This window comes from Glarea lozoyensis, assembly GCF_000409485.1.
Source record: "Glarea lozoyensis ATCC 20868 chromosome Unknown GLAREA12, whole genome shotgun sequence".
Taxonomy (NCBI): Eukaryota; Fungi; Ascomycota; class Leotiomycetes; order Helotiales; family Helotiaceae; genus Glarea; species Glarea lozoyensis.
The window spans coordinates 676,915-693,077 of NW_007360986.1; the positions used below are offsets into that span (position 1 = coordinate 676,915).

The window sequence follows — 16,163 nt, forward strand, 5'->3', positions numbered from 1 at the left end:
CACATGTTGGCATGTTTGCAAAGACCCCGGCTTCGTCCTTTTGTATGGTCTCTTTACGAGCGTTCCTCTCAGGAAGATTAGTCAATCATTAGAGCTCTTTTCTTGTACGATATATTGAACAAGCACTAGTGAAGCGCAGTCACGATGAAAGCTTAGTCGAGGGATATAAGCTTTTAGTGGGGACGACTACAGACTCGTAAGACTTGTTGGGACGAATCCTTTTTTAGTCATGAAATCTGGATGTTTTTTGGAGATACCAAGAGTCTGACAAATCTTCCTGCCTATTCCACTTCATTAGAACTATAATAGAAATTGTCTAAAGCAGAACAATTTAGTGCAATAAATTAAAAGAAAACATTCATTTTTCTCAAACGTTATCTTTTGCCGATTGAACCAATAGCGGCCCTCGTGCCTGCTAAAGACCATTCTTCATTGGAGTGAGGTGTAGCAAGCTACTCTAAATACCAAAAGAGCAATTTATTTAATGTCAGACAGATCGTTTATAATCGTATCATAATAACGCAGAAGTATAGGACTTACTCTGGTACCCTCACAACCAGCAACTAGACATGCTATTACCTGCCTCACAAACAAGCAGTTGGTCAACCAACCAATAAGACGAGCAGTCAATACTCGTATCAAGGAAGGCGTGTGTTACACACACCCGCCTCACACGGGCCTGAAGATCTCATAGGCGCCAAGCACTAACAGCATTTATACAACGGTTATAATGCGTCTTCGCATATGCAAAGGCCTCATTATGCACCCGCCTATACACCGCATTCAAGTCCATTACAGTTGGTTATCAACTGCTACATAACCCTCGAGGAGCCAGCCTCGTCCGCGTTGGAACTCCTCGGTGAGTCCTTGATTCCACTCCCCGCCATTGGCTACTTCGCGAGCTACGTTTGGGCATTGATGTATTATAAGAGATTAGATCCTGAGTGCTGGGAATTGCAAAGTCACATCACTGGATCGAAGCTACGAGTCGAGTGGGAGACACCGGGTGTTTCTGCACCGCTTCGGAGACGAGTGTTCCAGTAAGAACGCGTCCTGGGACGCGCGCATACGGACCTTTTCCTCGTCGTCATCTCCTTGAAATCTCACCAACTCACCAATCTGTCAAGGGATTTGGGATATATCTCCGAGACTGCCTGGGTTGCGGGCCGATATAACCATACTTGAAAAGAGAAGCAGACACGAACACGATTGGAGGAACATTCCCTGATCTTACGAGCCTCGTAAACGTGATTCTCGGTCCGTTCTGGAGTTTCGCCGATCCACTGTCGTTAGAATGCCTCGGTGGGTACCCTTAGTCAGACTTACTAAAACTGGTGAAAGAGCTGGGCAAGGTGAGATGAGTGAGAATGGTGGCTGACTGTTCCGGAAGCGAGGGCCAGGAACAGAGCCTCATTTGGAAGATGTATGATAAGGTTCTAGAAACGGGATACGACGCTCAAGTAGGGCTTTGTTGAGGTTACATCGGTGGCGATGATAAGTGCTTCTGAGAGCTTATGATCCTGTATGTTGTATGCATTTTAACTTAGTCATTGCTGTTGATAAACAGTAATTCTGATATTGGAGTGACTAAGTCGGAACTTCCTGTAAGGATGCTCTGGAAGGCGTTTAAGACAATGAGGAATGAGTCGGCTTGATCAAGCAGTTGGGCAGTGAATGAGACCGAAATGCGAACCATGCGAAATACGTTGAAGTCTGACATTTTTAAGCATACAGACGATTGAATGTTACTAGTAGCAGACTAGTGCATATGAGACATACCCTAATTCAAATTTGTTGTTACAACTGGGTACAATTGCAAGTGTCACAAGTTTCTAGCTGTGTTGTAGAGACACTTCGTCTAAAAATGCCATAGATGAATGTTGCCATCCGTTCATGATAATTATGCAAGTCCCATATCTACAACCAGTTTGGCTCCAGTGACTGATATCTGTACTAACTCCAAGATAATATAACAATAACAACAACAATTCACATTTCCATCTCGTCTCCACTACCCTCGTCATCTCTCCCTCTTTCTCGATCTCTGGCATCACAGGATATCTGTAGAGCATACAGTAAAGCTCTCGTCTCTAAGCTTTTCGCCAGACCTGCAATAACACCGTCGTCTCTATGATGTTGTTGTGCCTGCTGCTTGTATGCCCACTCCCTCAGACATCTCAATCCTATTACCACTTCTCTGCCTAGTGCACCGGTCTCTTCTTCTTCTTGATCCCGCCAGGAGGGTAGGGAGTTCGTGTCTGTCGAGTTCTGTCTCGAATTGCCCACACTCCACGCTTTGGAAGCTTTCATACATCCATCTTCGTCTCTCCACTCCCTAAAGTGCTTCAACGTCCCCACCCCACCCCATTCGCGTCCACCTGCTTCTCCGAAATTACCGAGCATCACCACCGCTTTGGATATCTCCTCTGATTCTCTACACGCAGTCGATACAACGCTCATCCATGTATGTCTCGATACCGCATATGATGCTGAAGTGGGTGGGATTGTTGCTGTACAGAATCTCTCAAAAGCTTCCGCCTCTCTGTTCCCAGTTACCATCTGACCGCCAGCCTGTCTTTCTGTAATCTGTACAGGATGCTGCCTCAGACCTTCATCTCGATAGCCTCTTTCTGGCGCGGGTGCAGGATATAATTTCGGCATTGGTCTGTCGCTCCCGGACAAACGTGGACTCGAGCTTGATCCATCTCGGGCATACGCTCTGTTACTTTCAATGACGGGACTTACACCTCCAGAAGGAGACTTTGGGACCAGAACTCGAGAGCCAGATGTAGGGGAGCCCGAAGAAGGTTTCGTAGGGTTTTTGTTGATGTAGCCATCGCATTGGTGACCGAATTTCACACAGCGAAGACATGCTGGTTTAGTTTCATCGCATTTTACTCTTCGAATTCTATTTCCCCGTTCGTTAGCATTTTCAGAATTTAATATAGAGACATCTGTACGCAAGGTGGGGTAGGTGGGGTCCATACTTGCAAGTCTGACATCCAGTCTTTACCTTGGGCTTGCTGGCTCGCGTCTTGCGAACCTTGACTTCCCCGCTGTTCTCAGTCCTATCGCCCATATTTCCGCACTTGTAACCAGAAAAGTCGAAGATTCAATGCTCGATAATGACCAAAGGGGGTTCAATTATTGAACCGAATGTCCTGTGAGAAAAGGTCGACTTTCCCTCCCTTCAAATAAAAGCAAATCGTGACCCCCAACGTAATCGTATTCAGCAAGCCAACATAAGCGACAAATCGAAGACTGGATGGGCAGGATGCAGTGCTTATAATTGAATATTACCACGTCAAACAATGCAGAATGCCAAGAGATCGCGAGTCAACAGGACGAGGTGGAGTAGTGAGGCGCGACTTCTTAGAAAAGTAATTGTATACGACGAGGGGGTGGAGGTGGTGGGCTGGGAGAAAAGCGTCTGATATACCCTTTCTAGCCAACAGCGCGAGCGAACAAGCGGAAGCAAAACTTACGAAATTTCATCGTACGTATCAACCAACCCAGTTCCCCGTACGGAGTCTGCAAGGCAAGTGCAGTGCAGTGCAGTGCAAGCTCCAAGTCATAACGAACAGCAAAAGTGTATGTAAATTGGAGACTTCAAAGCGGGTACTCGAATATCTCTCACAAACAACAAACCAACAGGAGATTTTTCACTTGGGCCACGATCCTTGCGGGCCAGGGTGTGGAGGAGACGTCGTAAAGCAGATTCCAAGGATCTTACGACCAAGCAAGACAGAACGGACAGAAGAGGACGGCAGATCACCATTTACCACACTTTACCACACTTCGATAGACGCTTGGTAAACTCAACCCTACCAGTGCCCCTGCTCTGGAGTCTGTAATTTGTTAGTGTCACCGTTTGCTCCAGCAGACCGGGGGGACTTATCATCTTGTACTGGACTCCGTACTCGAGTAACCTGCAGAATGCGGTTATATGATACACCCGCGCGCCCCTCCCCGCGTTGTCGGGTCAGAGTCTCAGAGAGGTCAGCACAGCAGAGAAGCGACGGTGTCAGAGCTACGAATGAGTACCTTTGCCTGTGAGCAGGAGGAGCTCGCTCTCGCGCTCACTCTCGCGCTCACTCTCACACATGTCGCATCTTTTAGCCATTCACAGGAGGCTTCTCGAACAAATCCTTCCACTAGCACTAACCCCACCGCATCCTCAAACGCCGTCTGACAGGTTCCTTCGTACAGGTAGCTCTCCCGTAATCATTCTTGCACACCCACGCTTTGTCAGGCTGCAGGCAGGTAGGTCCAGCGTCAACGCCGTCCAGGACTCCAGGCAAGACTCGATAGTCCATGAGGGACTCCACTCCTCCGCTCACCAGCATGGCCGTTGACCCCAGGGCTGGAATCTTCAGAGGACCACACCACGTTATCTGCTCCATCTGGCAATTGGCGGTGGCCGGCCACTGGCAGACGAGCGCGGTGACCACACACACAGCAGTCGCGCAGGAGTCTTGAGCCTATTCGAGCGATACTTGTTGTCCAGCTTAGCCACGCTCTGGCCAGCGTCCCGGGATGGTACGGTAGGGCGGTATGGCGGTATGGCGGTATGGCGGTATGGCGGACTGGTTACGGGGGAACCTACAGGAGGAGACTCAGAGAGCAGGTCAGTTCAAACAAACGAGTAAGCGCTTACTATTCGCTGGGCCGGCTGCCACCATGGTTGGAAGTCGCACGACAGGCCGATCTACTCGTATACAATTCAGAACGCTGGTGACTGGCGACACCAGCTCGAAGCAGACAAGTGCGACTCGTTCAGTCTGTACGCACGGTGCGCCGCCTGGTGCATGTTGGAGGGGGATTACGAGCAGTAGGAGACTCTAACTCGAGCCTAACCACAGCCTAACCACACACGGTAAGAGGACGGAAGGACAGTCACATCCGAGCAGGGTTAAGCGACGAACCTTGACCGAGTGACCTAGCCTCCTAGCCCTTCCCCTTCGTGCACTTCGTGCCCCTCACGCCCATGTCCAGAGCTCCATGGAGTCGTGCCAGCAGCCCACCTCCACGAGAGCCTCACCGAGTGAAGCGAGCAGCAGAATCTGAAGGAAGTATGAGAGGTTAATTGTGGAGATAATTAGATCAGAAAAGTGCCCAGGTCGGCGACGATGGCAATCCTAGAGCGTAACAAGTCAGAATGCAATTTGGACTCGGCAATGGGGTCACCACCTCCGTATGGTAAGACGAAGTGCTCATTCTTGTCGGGATTCTGGCGTCTCTGGTTAGGACGGAGTAAATATGCATGTACAGGGCCAAGTACATGCGTCTATAGCACTATATCATCATCAAACGCTGCAAGAAACCGGCAAAGGAAAGGCCAAAAAAACCAACAACAACGCGAAGGAGCCAACAGAAACCATTTTGCAATTGTATTTAGAGCCACAGACGGCGCGGAGGAGATACAAACGCAAATCGTGCCGTGAAGTATAAGTCATCGTTTAAAGAGCGCTCTTCTAAATAAAGATATCAAATTCTTTATTATTTGACGGAGTATCACTCCATCTGTCAGCAAAATCCTCGCTTCCCAAGGTTTTTTTGGGAAGTGACCGTGCCGCCTTCATCATCTCTGCGTAGCTCGTAAGGTCGTAAGTTCGGTCATGGTAAGCAATGCAAGCCCCGTTTGAGATCAGATTGCCGTACCGTGTAAGTCCAAGTCACCGATCGCCCGCACCTCCTCTATGTCAGCTGGTTTACAAACACATCTGTACTTTGCCCTGAAATCCCTCGTAGGAAGTCCCTTCAAAATCTCCAGAGCCTTCTTTGCTGCTGCAACTTTAGCATAGCGACCACTCTCGGCTCGGCCCTCCGCAACAACTGTCTCATGAACGATGACAACTGCCGCAGTCTTTGGCTTGCTCCCATCAATAGAAGGTATGTCTTTTCCAATAATAGCCCAGTCCATACAGCCCATGCTGACCTGGAGAAAATTAGTCAAAAAGGTGGTGGGCTGCTTATTGGCGTAGGTGTCGTAGATACTCATATCCTTGAAGTACCATTTGACGTGAGCATCGAAAAATCCTTCTACTTCCGAGTAGTTGTACTCAGAGTCAACAAACATGGCCCCGACGTAGGCTTCTACAATATCTGGCAAGCACTTTGGCGGCGGCCGAACAGAGATCCAGTAGTCCGGAGAATAATCCTCACGAGCTTTGCCAGCACGTTGTGCCTCATCCTGTGCCTGGGTTTTGGCTTCGGTGATTTCCGTAACATAGTCACTGATCTGTTTTTGAAAGGCAGTATTGAAGATCAGTAAATGCGTATGGAAACCAAGCTCGACGCAGAGACAACCCAAAAACTGATTTGACACCATTGCCATCTTATGCTCGGTGAGCCACTGAGGGTCCTTTCCAGGATATTGATGAAACAGAAAGTTGATACAAGCCATATCTAAGAGAGCGTCCCCGAGAAACTCTAGACGCTGATAGCTAGGGATTTTCTCGTAAGAATATGGGTAAGAAGGGTGGATAAACGCCGATCGGAGCAGTCGTGGCCAGCGAAAGTGGTAAGGATGCGCGTGCTCGACTTGTCGGGCAAGGTCTCGTTGCATTTCAGTTGCAACCTTCGTTTGGAACTCTGGTTTTCGATAAAGCTTGTAATAGTCGGACCATGAAGTGACGCTATGATTCTCGCTACAAACAAGTTCAGTGACGGCTCTGACTGCGTTGTCCATATTTTTAGGATCATTTGTAGACAGTAGAGCTGCACCGATGAGAGCCTCGCATACATCTGCTATTGTCTTATCCCCAAGCGCGTGGCTCTTTATTACACTGATCTTTTTCCCCCTTCTTTCCGCTTTCAGTACTAACCCCTCAGGATACCAAGCATCACGACTGAACGTTTGAGATCGTATGTATTCGTAGAGTCTGAGTTTGATTGCATTGCTGCATAGGTTTTTGTTGCAAATCAACATCATGCGGTCGACGTGGTACGCATATTCATCATGATCGGGATGGGTACCGTATAAAGAGATCGAGGTTGCCATCTTCAAAAAGCAATCTCCTAGAAACTCTAATCGCTCATAGTTATTGCCCATGCCGTGCTGAAAATTGATCTTCTTCTCATCATGATCGCCGGAGTTATCAGAATCCTTAGTAACAGCCTCTAAAGCAAGATCGGGACGAATATTCAACTTAAGCAGCTCACAGGCCTCAAGAGCGACGAGGTATGCTTCGATTCGGTGGATGATGGAGGGAAACAAATAGGCCATCGAGACGACTTTAGCAGGTAGCTGGGAGAGTTAGTCATGATCTCAAAGGGACGATTGTAGAACTTACGGCAGATATTTTGAGAATCTCGAAAATAAGAAAGCAACGTGTCGCCGTTTTCTTCTCCGTTGTCTCCCTCTCATCCAGCATATTTCGATTCAACGGGATAAGTTCCGCCTCGAAAACTCGCTGATTGGGATCGAGGGTTACCTGATGTTTCTTCCACAGACTCTTACTGTATTCCATAATATTTTCCGCCTTTTTTTGTTTGTCACGTTTCCGAGGGGCACAATTATCTGGGACCGGATCGAGAGGTTTGTACTGAGGAGCGACTCCTTTGCACCAGAACTTGCGTGAGCCCTCGTAAACATCAACAATGTACTTGTCTTTGAAGAATTCATCCGGTTCATTCTGCCAGAATTTGAATTCATTCACTCTTTTAGTTTGGAATTGAAGCTGATATTGGTGCACTTCTGTGAGGATTTCGCAGTCTAATATGTTGGAAGGATCTCCGTCATGGTTTAAAATACCATCTTCCTTCAGGGGTGCCAGGAAATAAGGCATTTTCGAGGTATCGGACTCGAAGGGTTTACTGAAAATATCTTCGAACACGCACAGCGTAAACGAGTTGATTTGCGTGAGTAGTTCTGAAGACACCTTGAGCGGCTTGGAAAGCGGGTTACATTGAACATAGGAGTGTTTTCCACCACCAAAGTGAAGGGGGAATGAAGGAAGAGCTGGCATGGGTGATCTGGCAAGAAGAACGAGAGGCTGTGACTGGCGGCCGAGAGATTCTGGGCTATTGAGTCGTAGAACCGACACGAAAAGTTCATCGGCTATTTCTCCAGAGGACCATAGCTTTGGTTTAGTTCTCATGTCGTACTTTTCCCGTTTTTTGGAGTCAACTGCCAGTAAGGCATTGCGCATCACGGGTAGTTGTTTTGTATATATTGGGAGCAAAAACTCGTCGAGGTACTTTCCTTTGATGAGAAGGAGACAGGTCTCGAATGCTGCAGAGCATTTCGCAACTTGCTTTGTTGAAGCTGGACGACCAACAACTCCTCTTATTGGTGATTCTTCCGGAAGAACAACTTCACCAATGAATTGCTTGTTCTGAACCGTAATCACGTACTCAGCGTGTAGGTTCATATCTGGTCCATGAGGAAGGGAGTCCACGAAGTTGGCAAGAACCCTTAAGCTCGACTTATATGTTAGTTTTGCGCCGGTCTTTGGGTGGACAAAATTTCGATGCGTTCTTTCTTTGGCCAGGAAATGGTCCATGTTAAAGTCGTTACCTGTAAGCTTACGATCCTCGGGTAACTGGTTACAGAAATTCTTCAGTATGCCCTCGTTAAGGCGAACTTCGCGTATAGTCTTTTGGTGATCCCAATTTCCAGACTCAATCATGTGAATGTACCGAGAATTTTGATGTCGAGCACGCCCTCGGGACTGGATGTACTGAATAAGGGTATCATACAAATCAAAGCGGATAATTAGATTGCAGTCTGGAATGTCGAGGCCTTCCTCTGCAACGGATGTAGCTATAAGACAGTTCAGGAGGCCCTTTCGAAATTTCATCATTGTCACCACCTGTTCTCGAAACGAAGAGTTGACATCTCCAGCCTCACTTACTCGAGTACCAACTAGTACACCCACAAATAAGTAAGGTGTGCGGATGTTATTGTGAGAAAGTAATTGGTAGAGCACACGAGCAGTGAACCGTTGCTTCACAAAAATGATACACTTGTCATCCGTCGGACGTTCAAAGCGTTCTCTCAGATATGAAACAAGGATAGAAACTTTTGATGACAGATTTTTGGACACACATGTGTGGCTCTCGAAATCCTTGTAGTCTGGTGGTTCGAAGACGTGCGACTTGACAACAGCTTGTAACATTTCTAGGTTTGCTTGTTGTTGGTGCAGCACTTCCAAAGGAGTATTCTTCCGCTCTAGATACTTTCGTTCGGTCTTCGCCTTGAGCTTTTTGAACTCTTGATCTTCGGTGCAAAATCGCCACAACTCGTCAGAGCACCAAGAGCCCAACTCTCGTGTGGCTTCACCCGCAAATAGGAGGAGTTTCTTGAGGACCTTACTATCTTTCAGGTGAGTATTCACTTGGCTCAGCAGTGGCGTCTCAAATTTGGGGCGGAGCGGCGCATATGCTACGACCTCCTCTTGCATTGACGAGGCGGCATGTTGCAAAAGACTAGTATCCGCCGCGGTAGCAATCTCACAGTTCAATAGGGCCTCGAGTTCAGCGGCGGCTTTCTTGGGGTCAACTCGAGCATCCACGGGCGAAGCTGTCATCCCAAAGACTTTTGGCAGTGTAGATGTTTTGGGTGTCTGGAAATAGAAATCTTTGATGATTCGGGCATAGGGGTGGTCTTTTTTGGCGTGATGAGCTTCGTCAAAGATGAGGAGATTGATTCTATCCATTGATATATAGGAGTGGTGGAGACATTGACGCAGGACCTCTGCGGTGCAAACAATGACCATGTTCTTCTGAAAGTTCTCCTCCCAACGTGCTCTTTTCCACGAGTTCGTGCCCATGTCACCACAGAATATATCCATCGGCTGGCTGAGGTTGGCCTTGAGAACAGCATGCTGTTGAAAGAGCAGTGTTACCGAGTCGACGATAAAGAAGGCAACACGTTTCGGTTTCCCTATAGCTCGGTCTTCGAGCTCTTGGGCAAGGATATGCCGCAAAAGGAGCACGGCGATCAAGGTTTTGCCGGATCCCGTGTCTAAGACTGCGATTATATTCTTCTCCTTTGCTCTCTCAAAGAGCTCGTGCTGATATTCGCGAGGTGTAGAAATGATTTCGCGGTTTTCGTATTGGTTGACGAGCCATTTAGTAGACTGACTCCCTTCTTCCTCTGCGCTCACCTTGATGTCCTTGGAAGGGTTCCGGATCGATTCCTGAACCCAACTGTCAGCAATGGCATGGAGCCTCCGCTTTCTCTCTGTCAGCTTTCTTGGCCCTGTTGTTGGATGATCATCTTCCTCCTCCTCATCATCATCTTCAGAAGAATGTTCTCCATCATCTTGGGTTGTCAATTCGGTGGCAACTTTCTGATCCTTCTCCGAGGCAGGGTTGTTCAATGTTAGGAATGCATTGGGCTCAGTAGGAGCGGCGGTAGTATCTCCTGTGCTGGCAGCATCTTTGGGATGGTGAAGCTGACGCTTTAAATCAGCAATAACATCTACGGTCGATCTCTGAGGAAGGATAGGGTTGAAAGGGTGCGGAGTTGGAGTAGTGTCCATCGGCAGATCCATTCTCGGAAGCGACTGGAAGTTTTCAGATGAGCCTTCGAACGGATTCTTGTCCTTTGGAAGACTGGCAAGGTTCGTGATATTGTTGAGAGATTGAGGAATCAAAATTGTTGAAGGTGAAGGGAAGCGCAGTTTGTCGACGAAGGTGTCCAGAAGAGAAGAGATTTCGGATTGGAATGACTCAGAGAGATGATTGTCGAAACTTATCAGGGAGTGAATTTCTCGTTCGCTGCCTATGCTGTGAAGGGAACCGACATTGTAGTCAACAGAAGCCGTGATGTATTCGTTGCTTTCATGAGCTGAGCTGATCTCGGGAGCATCAATTTGTTTCAGCTGCTCTAGAGTCACTTGAGATATATCAATCGAAGTCCATGATAGTAACGGTAATTTTGAGTTGCTGTTATTAATTAGTGCTGTTTCTTGGTCAAGTATTGGTAGCAAACAATCATCGGTCAACAAGCAGAGATCCTGCAAGTAACCGTCCCGTGTCATGTTGGAGTAGACATTGAATAGATCGGGGAATAAAAGAAAGGGATTTGATGTACGTGTACACAGGTTGAACGTCGTTATTGTGTTTTACCTCGTTGCATTCCGCAATCAGATGGTGGCAGGTCTTGAGCTGGCGGAGACTGATAGAGAGATGGAAGTGGGGGAGAAGACGCGAAGGAAAAGGTTCAATCGCGTGGCGCATCGTGATGTCTCGGGACCTTGCAGCCCCACCAAAGCTGTCTTGAGCTCCAGACCTTCTCTTACCACGACATATTTCGCAACCGAATCAACCTCCACGAATCTCATTACGGATCACTAAGAAATGGCAGAACAAAGCATTAAGTCGCTCTTCAACTCTGCTGAAAGTCAGAGAAAGGCTATCGAGTCCTCTTGGGACAGCAATACAGCGGAGTATCAACAGAACCTCTTCGCCGCCATCGAAACATATTCCGAATGTCTGAAGGTCGCCGATCGACTGTCACTCTTCAGTCCAAATGAGACGCTCGAAGATCTAGTCTCTGGTGATCTCCAGTACGTTTTTTAAGCTATGATGCACCGGAATATATTCTGATCAACTCAGATACCTCCTCATCAACTACCATCTCGCCGGGTTAATCCTACGAGTTTCCAGCCAAGACCGCAAATCTACCCTCCAAACTGCTCGAACTCTTTACGAAAAATACCTTGGACAGCTGGATCAATATGGAATACTCAACGAACAAGATAAGAAGCTGTATGATAGGTATTTAGAAGAGCCTAGTTCCTTTTCTACGATCGCCACATCAGATCCAAATGCGCGGCGGAATACCAAAATTGCAAACTTTAAGCAGGAAAAGGAACTCAAAAAGAAGCTCGAGGTACGATGCGATATAGCACTTGTGGGTGGATGGTTGGAGGGGTTTACTAATCGATCCTCAGTTTCTCGCTCAAAACCCAGCCTATCTTGAAAATGACGAAGACGCTGTCCGTGAACTCCAACTTACGAATATAAATCTTTGCACTCACTCCACTTTCCAATCCCTCGAATCATTAAATCTCGAGGTTGAGATTCTAGCCATGGCCCCTCCGACTCCGCCTACGGGCCCCGAACAGCTTGAGCGAGATTACCGCGAACGGATGGGCATACGAGGAAAAGATGCGGACTATTCCGACAAGCTCGATCGTCGAAATGTCTTATCATCAGCTAATAAAGGCCCAATTCTGAGCTCAGCGGGAAAGCCACTTAGACCTTTCACATTACTGGAAAGTAGGCAAACGATTAAGGACGGGGTGTTCAAAGCTGGCCATAATCTGCCGACGATGACTATCGATGAGTACTTAGAAGAAGAAAGAGCAAGAGGTGGCATTATCGAGGGCGGTGGGGAAGCGAGTGGGAGGTCACCTACACCGGATGAGGATAATTATGTAAAGGGGGACGAGGAGACTTTGAAGGCTCGAGAGTGGGATGAATATGTCGAGCAGAATCCGAAGTAAGTCTGCAGATGTTTACCTCAGTGGAAAAAGCTAATCATTACAGGGGCTCTGGAAATACCTTAAATAGGGGTTGATTAATTGTATACTTATAAAGAACCTTCCTTCGGGTTCACACAGGCGTTTCAGTCTTCTTCCTATATTTATTGCCGACGCTATACTCATGGAAATATTGGCAGCGATTAGCATAGACTAGATGTCTTCAAAGCCAAATCTCAAAAATGCCCTCGCCAAGGCCACTCCCCCATGAAATCTGTTGCGGACAGTCGAACCATCTTGCCGAACCTAATAGACATTGTGTAAGTTCTTTGCCCAGCACTAAATCCTTCCAACATCATGATTCGAAATTCCCTTCGGTGATTGCTATCAAAGTATTGTACAAATCCACACTAGTCTTTATCTTTTGTGACTAACGTGCCATCTGCAGACTATTCGATGAATATGTCGCGAATTCCGACATCTTTAGAATGTCATCTCTTGTTACCTTCTACCATGTCCTTCCAACGCTGTCTTATCGGCGTATCCTCGACATTAAACAGCCCCCTGTGCCAAGGCTTAACGTCAATCCAGCTCTCGTTGCTGGCCCGAAAAATGTCGTCGCCGATATCTAGGACTTCTTCCACCACCTTCATCCAGTCATGATACAACTTATCATCTTCCTGAAACCGTCCCAAGGGATGAATGACTGCGATGACACTGGCAACGAATCTGCGGAGCTGGTTATGCTTCCTCTCCCCCTCGTATTTCATATCCTCGTATTTAGTTGACTTGGGTGAAGTGATCCAATATATATCTCGAGCTTGGTCTGGTGTAGGCCAAAGCGTATTCCGTATTGCCACTTCTTCCCAGCAATCATAGCGCAGTTGTTCGATGCAGAAATTCTGGAAAGACGGACTTCCTAACATCTCTCCTAACATCCATAACCGTGGAGTGTGTAGCACTTTCTCCGCTACAGGGTAGAGTTCTGCCGCAGCGTCTGTCAATTATCCCGAATACAACCACGATAGATAATTGACGAAATCCGCGCGCTTGATGTTTGAGAGAGTGATTTTGTCTCGAGGGATTGATTGTGACGGTGTTGCAGAAACACTGCTTCGGGTGGATGATAATAAAGGAATACGATGTAGCTCGTCTCCAAAGATTTCTACATCCTCCCACCTCCTGACTTGTAACGGCTCTTGTTTTATGTTCGGGGTTGGCAAGGCGCTTCCGCATTGACGTGGTGAAGCTGGCGATTGGCGTTGCCTGCGGTCGAGCAAACGTTCTGCAAAAAATGTGGAATTCAGAATCAGCAGATCTGAGCAAACATGGAATTCTTCTCCCTCGACAATAACAACCATGGTTGCGCGGCTGCCAATCAAAACACTAATTTCTCAACACGTCAGCGCACTCTCAACTATGCGGGAGCCACAGGACTTCCTATAAGATTGAGCAGGAAATTGTGGGAACGAACCTAGTGGTGACCTCTACATGCTCCTTCAGTCGTTCTTCATTCGTGCAATCCGCAGAGGTGGCATGTTGAAAGCCAGGACACTGACAGTGGATGCCGATGTTCTCTGCGTTGGGCAATGCAATATAGGACCCCGCCGCGTCAGTTTTCTTACGCTTTCGTCCTCTAGTCATATTTTATTCGAGTCGTAATTATAGGGTTGGCGAGGCTGATGGGGTCAATGACTAGGTAGATATCAGCTTTGTTTTGTTTATACTAGACATTGTCAAATACCTCGGGAGAATGTGGCGACGAGCTGGTAATGCGGAAAAGTGGCAGAATCGAAGCGACTCAAGAGCGCATTTCGATCTGTCTAGCTGTTGACCGTCGTCTGCTCAAAGAACTTTCATCTCAGTGTTCCTTCCTCAGAACATTCACGCGGCCCAACCTAGTTGAATGGGCTACTTCACTGCACCGATTTTCGTCAAATATCCACTTCTCAAAAGATGGTGCATGTTCTACCTCTGAGTCTCAAACTCTGGGAAGTCTTCAGTGGAAACAACTCGTCCGTTTATTTATTGGACTAGAAAAGCAGGTTGCTTTCATCAGTGTTTTGCAAGTATGGGAGAACCATTTACGCCAAGCTTCGCTTACTGAACCCACAAATGCCCCCTTCAGATTTCTCGAAGCCTGTACCTCTATATGTTTACAGTATGTGGATTTCATACTCTTTTCACTACATCTCTGCTCTACTTGTTCTTGAAACTGTATAAAGCATTTTCTTGCCAATAATTCCGATGTTTTACGTTCGAGCTGCAACGAAGTGGTTGGTATCTCATGCTGTGGTCACTTGTGTTACACATCTTGGTAAAGACTCATTTGAATTTGGGTTTGAATCCTTCTATTTAGTAAAACATTTTATGACTTTTGGTACAGAGAATGAAACACCTCGAGGTTATGAAGAACAAGCTCAATAAATTGCAGAACCATGCAGACCAACGACCACGATATCAACACCGCTGAAAAGACCACAAACTCCAACCCAAAACTCTTTCCTTGGCCCTCTCTTTTGATCTACCTCCCATCTCGCATAAAACATCATCCAATCACCTATTTCTGAGTCATTTACAACACGAATGTAAACAAAACGAGACCGAAGAGAGCGGTGGCGCCATAGGAGATTGAGGCTCTTCCGCTGGCGTTACTAGACGGCGGGTTGGTACCTGCTGGTGGGGATGTAGCAGTAGTCGAAGGTTGAGCGGCGGTTACTGAAGGTGGTGTGATAGTACTATTTGATGGAGGAGCGGCTGCACCAGATGCTGAAGGGGAGCCAGTTGGTGCGGCAGTCGAACTTGATCCTGCTGGAACAGAGGTTGTCAAGGAAACTGCGATTGAAGAAGAACTTCCACCAGTTTGAGTTGCTTCGGCAGTAGCGGCCGTTGCTCTCCAAGTCGTGGGAATTACATTGGCTGGTAGAATGCCGTTCAATGGCTCGGCGAAATTGTCGCTGCAAGACGAGTCGAGTGCGTCAAGTAAAATAGGATACAAGCTGTAGTTCATGCACGCTGTCCACTCATCCGCATCTGCTTGGGTTGCCGTGTTGCAGTATGTAGCGCAACCCTCGTCATTTCCACTCCATCCTTCCTGTCCACAACAAGTGATAAAAGCAGTTTGTACTTGCAGGTTGGCTTCTTGATTGGCGATGAGACACACATTTGACCCCAAGATAGGGTCAAGTGCAAGTTCGCTGGCTGGTTGAGAGCAAGTAGTCATTTTGAGGATATTGGGCTTGGATGGTGGTGAGATGAGGATGCGAGTTAGGTAGTGAAGGATGTTTAAGCTTGAGGATGGTGGATTTCTTTGACGAAGGCGAGGAACCTGACCTTTATACTTCTACATCCACATATCTCAACAAGCTTGCCATGATAGAATCTCTGATGGGACAATACCGGTACGGCGAAGTTGAGGCGGAGTGGCGTGCCCTGGGCTGTCAAAATGGCGACACAACTCGACGAAACACCAACAAATGCGTTATGTTGGGGCAATTTTAGATCAACACAGCTTTTGATCGCTGGGAGGTCATTATGAGGGTCAACATGCAGCTTATTTGTTGGCGAGCCGGGCATCATCGCCACGATCCTTTCGCGAGCCAACCAACAACAAACCTATTAACGTATATTCTGCCTCGAATGAAAATAAGTTCAATGCAGATAGCACGTATTATTTGTGGATTGACAGTTTGTTTTCTTTAAGATTAATTGTTGTATTGGGATTCA

General features: G+C 47.3%; 5 protein-coding genes across 5 annotated transcripts; 1 reads left to right on the forward strand and 4 right to left on the reverse strand.

Moving 5' to 3' along the window:
- Positions 1 to 1,989: 1,989 nt before the first annotated feature.
- On the reverse strand, positions 1,990 to 3,079 carry GLAREA_10665 (Zn2/Cys6 DNA-binding protein; the record flags this gene model as incomplete). Its single annotated transcript, XM_008079766.1, has 2 exons — positions 1,990 to 2,908; positions 2,988 to 3,079. The coding sequence occupies 2 exons, from the start codon at positions 3,077 to 3,079 to the stop codon at positions 1,990 to 1,992; spliced, it is 1,011 nt and encodes a 336-aa protein (XP_008077957.1).
- Positions 3,080 to 5,647: 2,568 nt separating this feature from the next.
- GLAREA_10666 (P-loop containing nucleoside triphosphate hydrolase) lies at positions 5,648 to 10,991 on the reverse strand (the record flags this gene model as incomplete). The annotated part of the gene is made up of 2 exons (XM_008079767.1): positions 5,648 to 7,249; positions 7,296 to 10,991. 2 exons carry the CDS (start codon positions 10,989 to 10,991, stop codon positions 5,648 to 5,650), a joined length of 5,298 nt encoding a protein of 1,765 aa, XP_008077958.1.
- A 319-nt stretch (positions 10,992 to 11,310) lies between these two features.
- On the forward strand, positions 11,311 to 12,535 carry GLAREA_10667 (uncharacterized protein; the record flags this gene model as incomplete). Its single annotated transcript, XM_008079768.1, has 4 exons — positions 11,311 to 11,519; positions 11,569 to 11,845; positions 11,907 to 12,457; positions 12,505 to 12,535. 4 exons carry the CDS (start codon positions 11,311 to 11,313, stop codon positions 12,533 to 12,535), a joined length of 1,068 nt encoding a protein of 355 aa, XP_008077959.1.
- A 393-nt stretch (positions 12,536 to 12,928) lies between these two features.
- GLAREA_10668 (uncharacterized protein) lies at positions 12,929 to 13,363 on the reverse strand (the record flags this gene model as incomplete). Its single annotated transcript, XM_008079769.1, has 1 exon — positions 12,929 to 13,363. The coding sequence occupies one exon, from the start codon at positions 13,361 to 13,363 to the stop codon at positions 12,929 to 12,931; it is 435 nt and encodes a 144-aa protein (XP_008077960.1).
- Positions 13,364 to 15,012: 1,649 nt separating this feature from the next.
- GLAREA_10669 (uncharacterized protein) lies at positions 15,013 to 15,660 on the reverse strand (the record flags this gene model as incomplete). The annotated part of the gene is made up of 1 exon (XM_008079770.1): positions 15,013 to 15,660. The coding sequence occupies one exon, from the start codon at positions 15,658 to 15,660 to the stop codon at positions 15,013 to 15,015; it is 648 nt and encodes a 215-aa protein (XP_008077961.1).
- Positions 15,661 to 16,163: the final 503 nt, after the last annotated feature.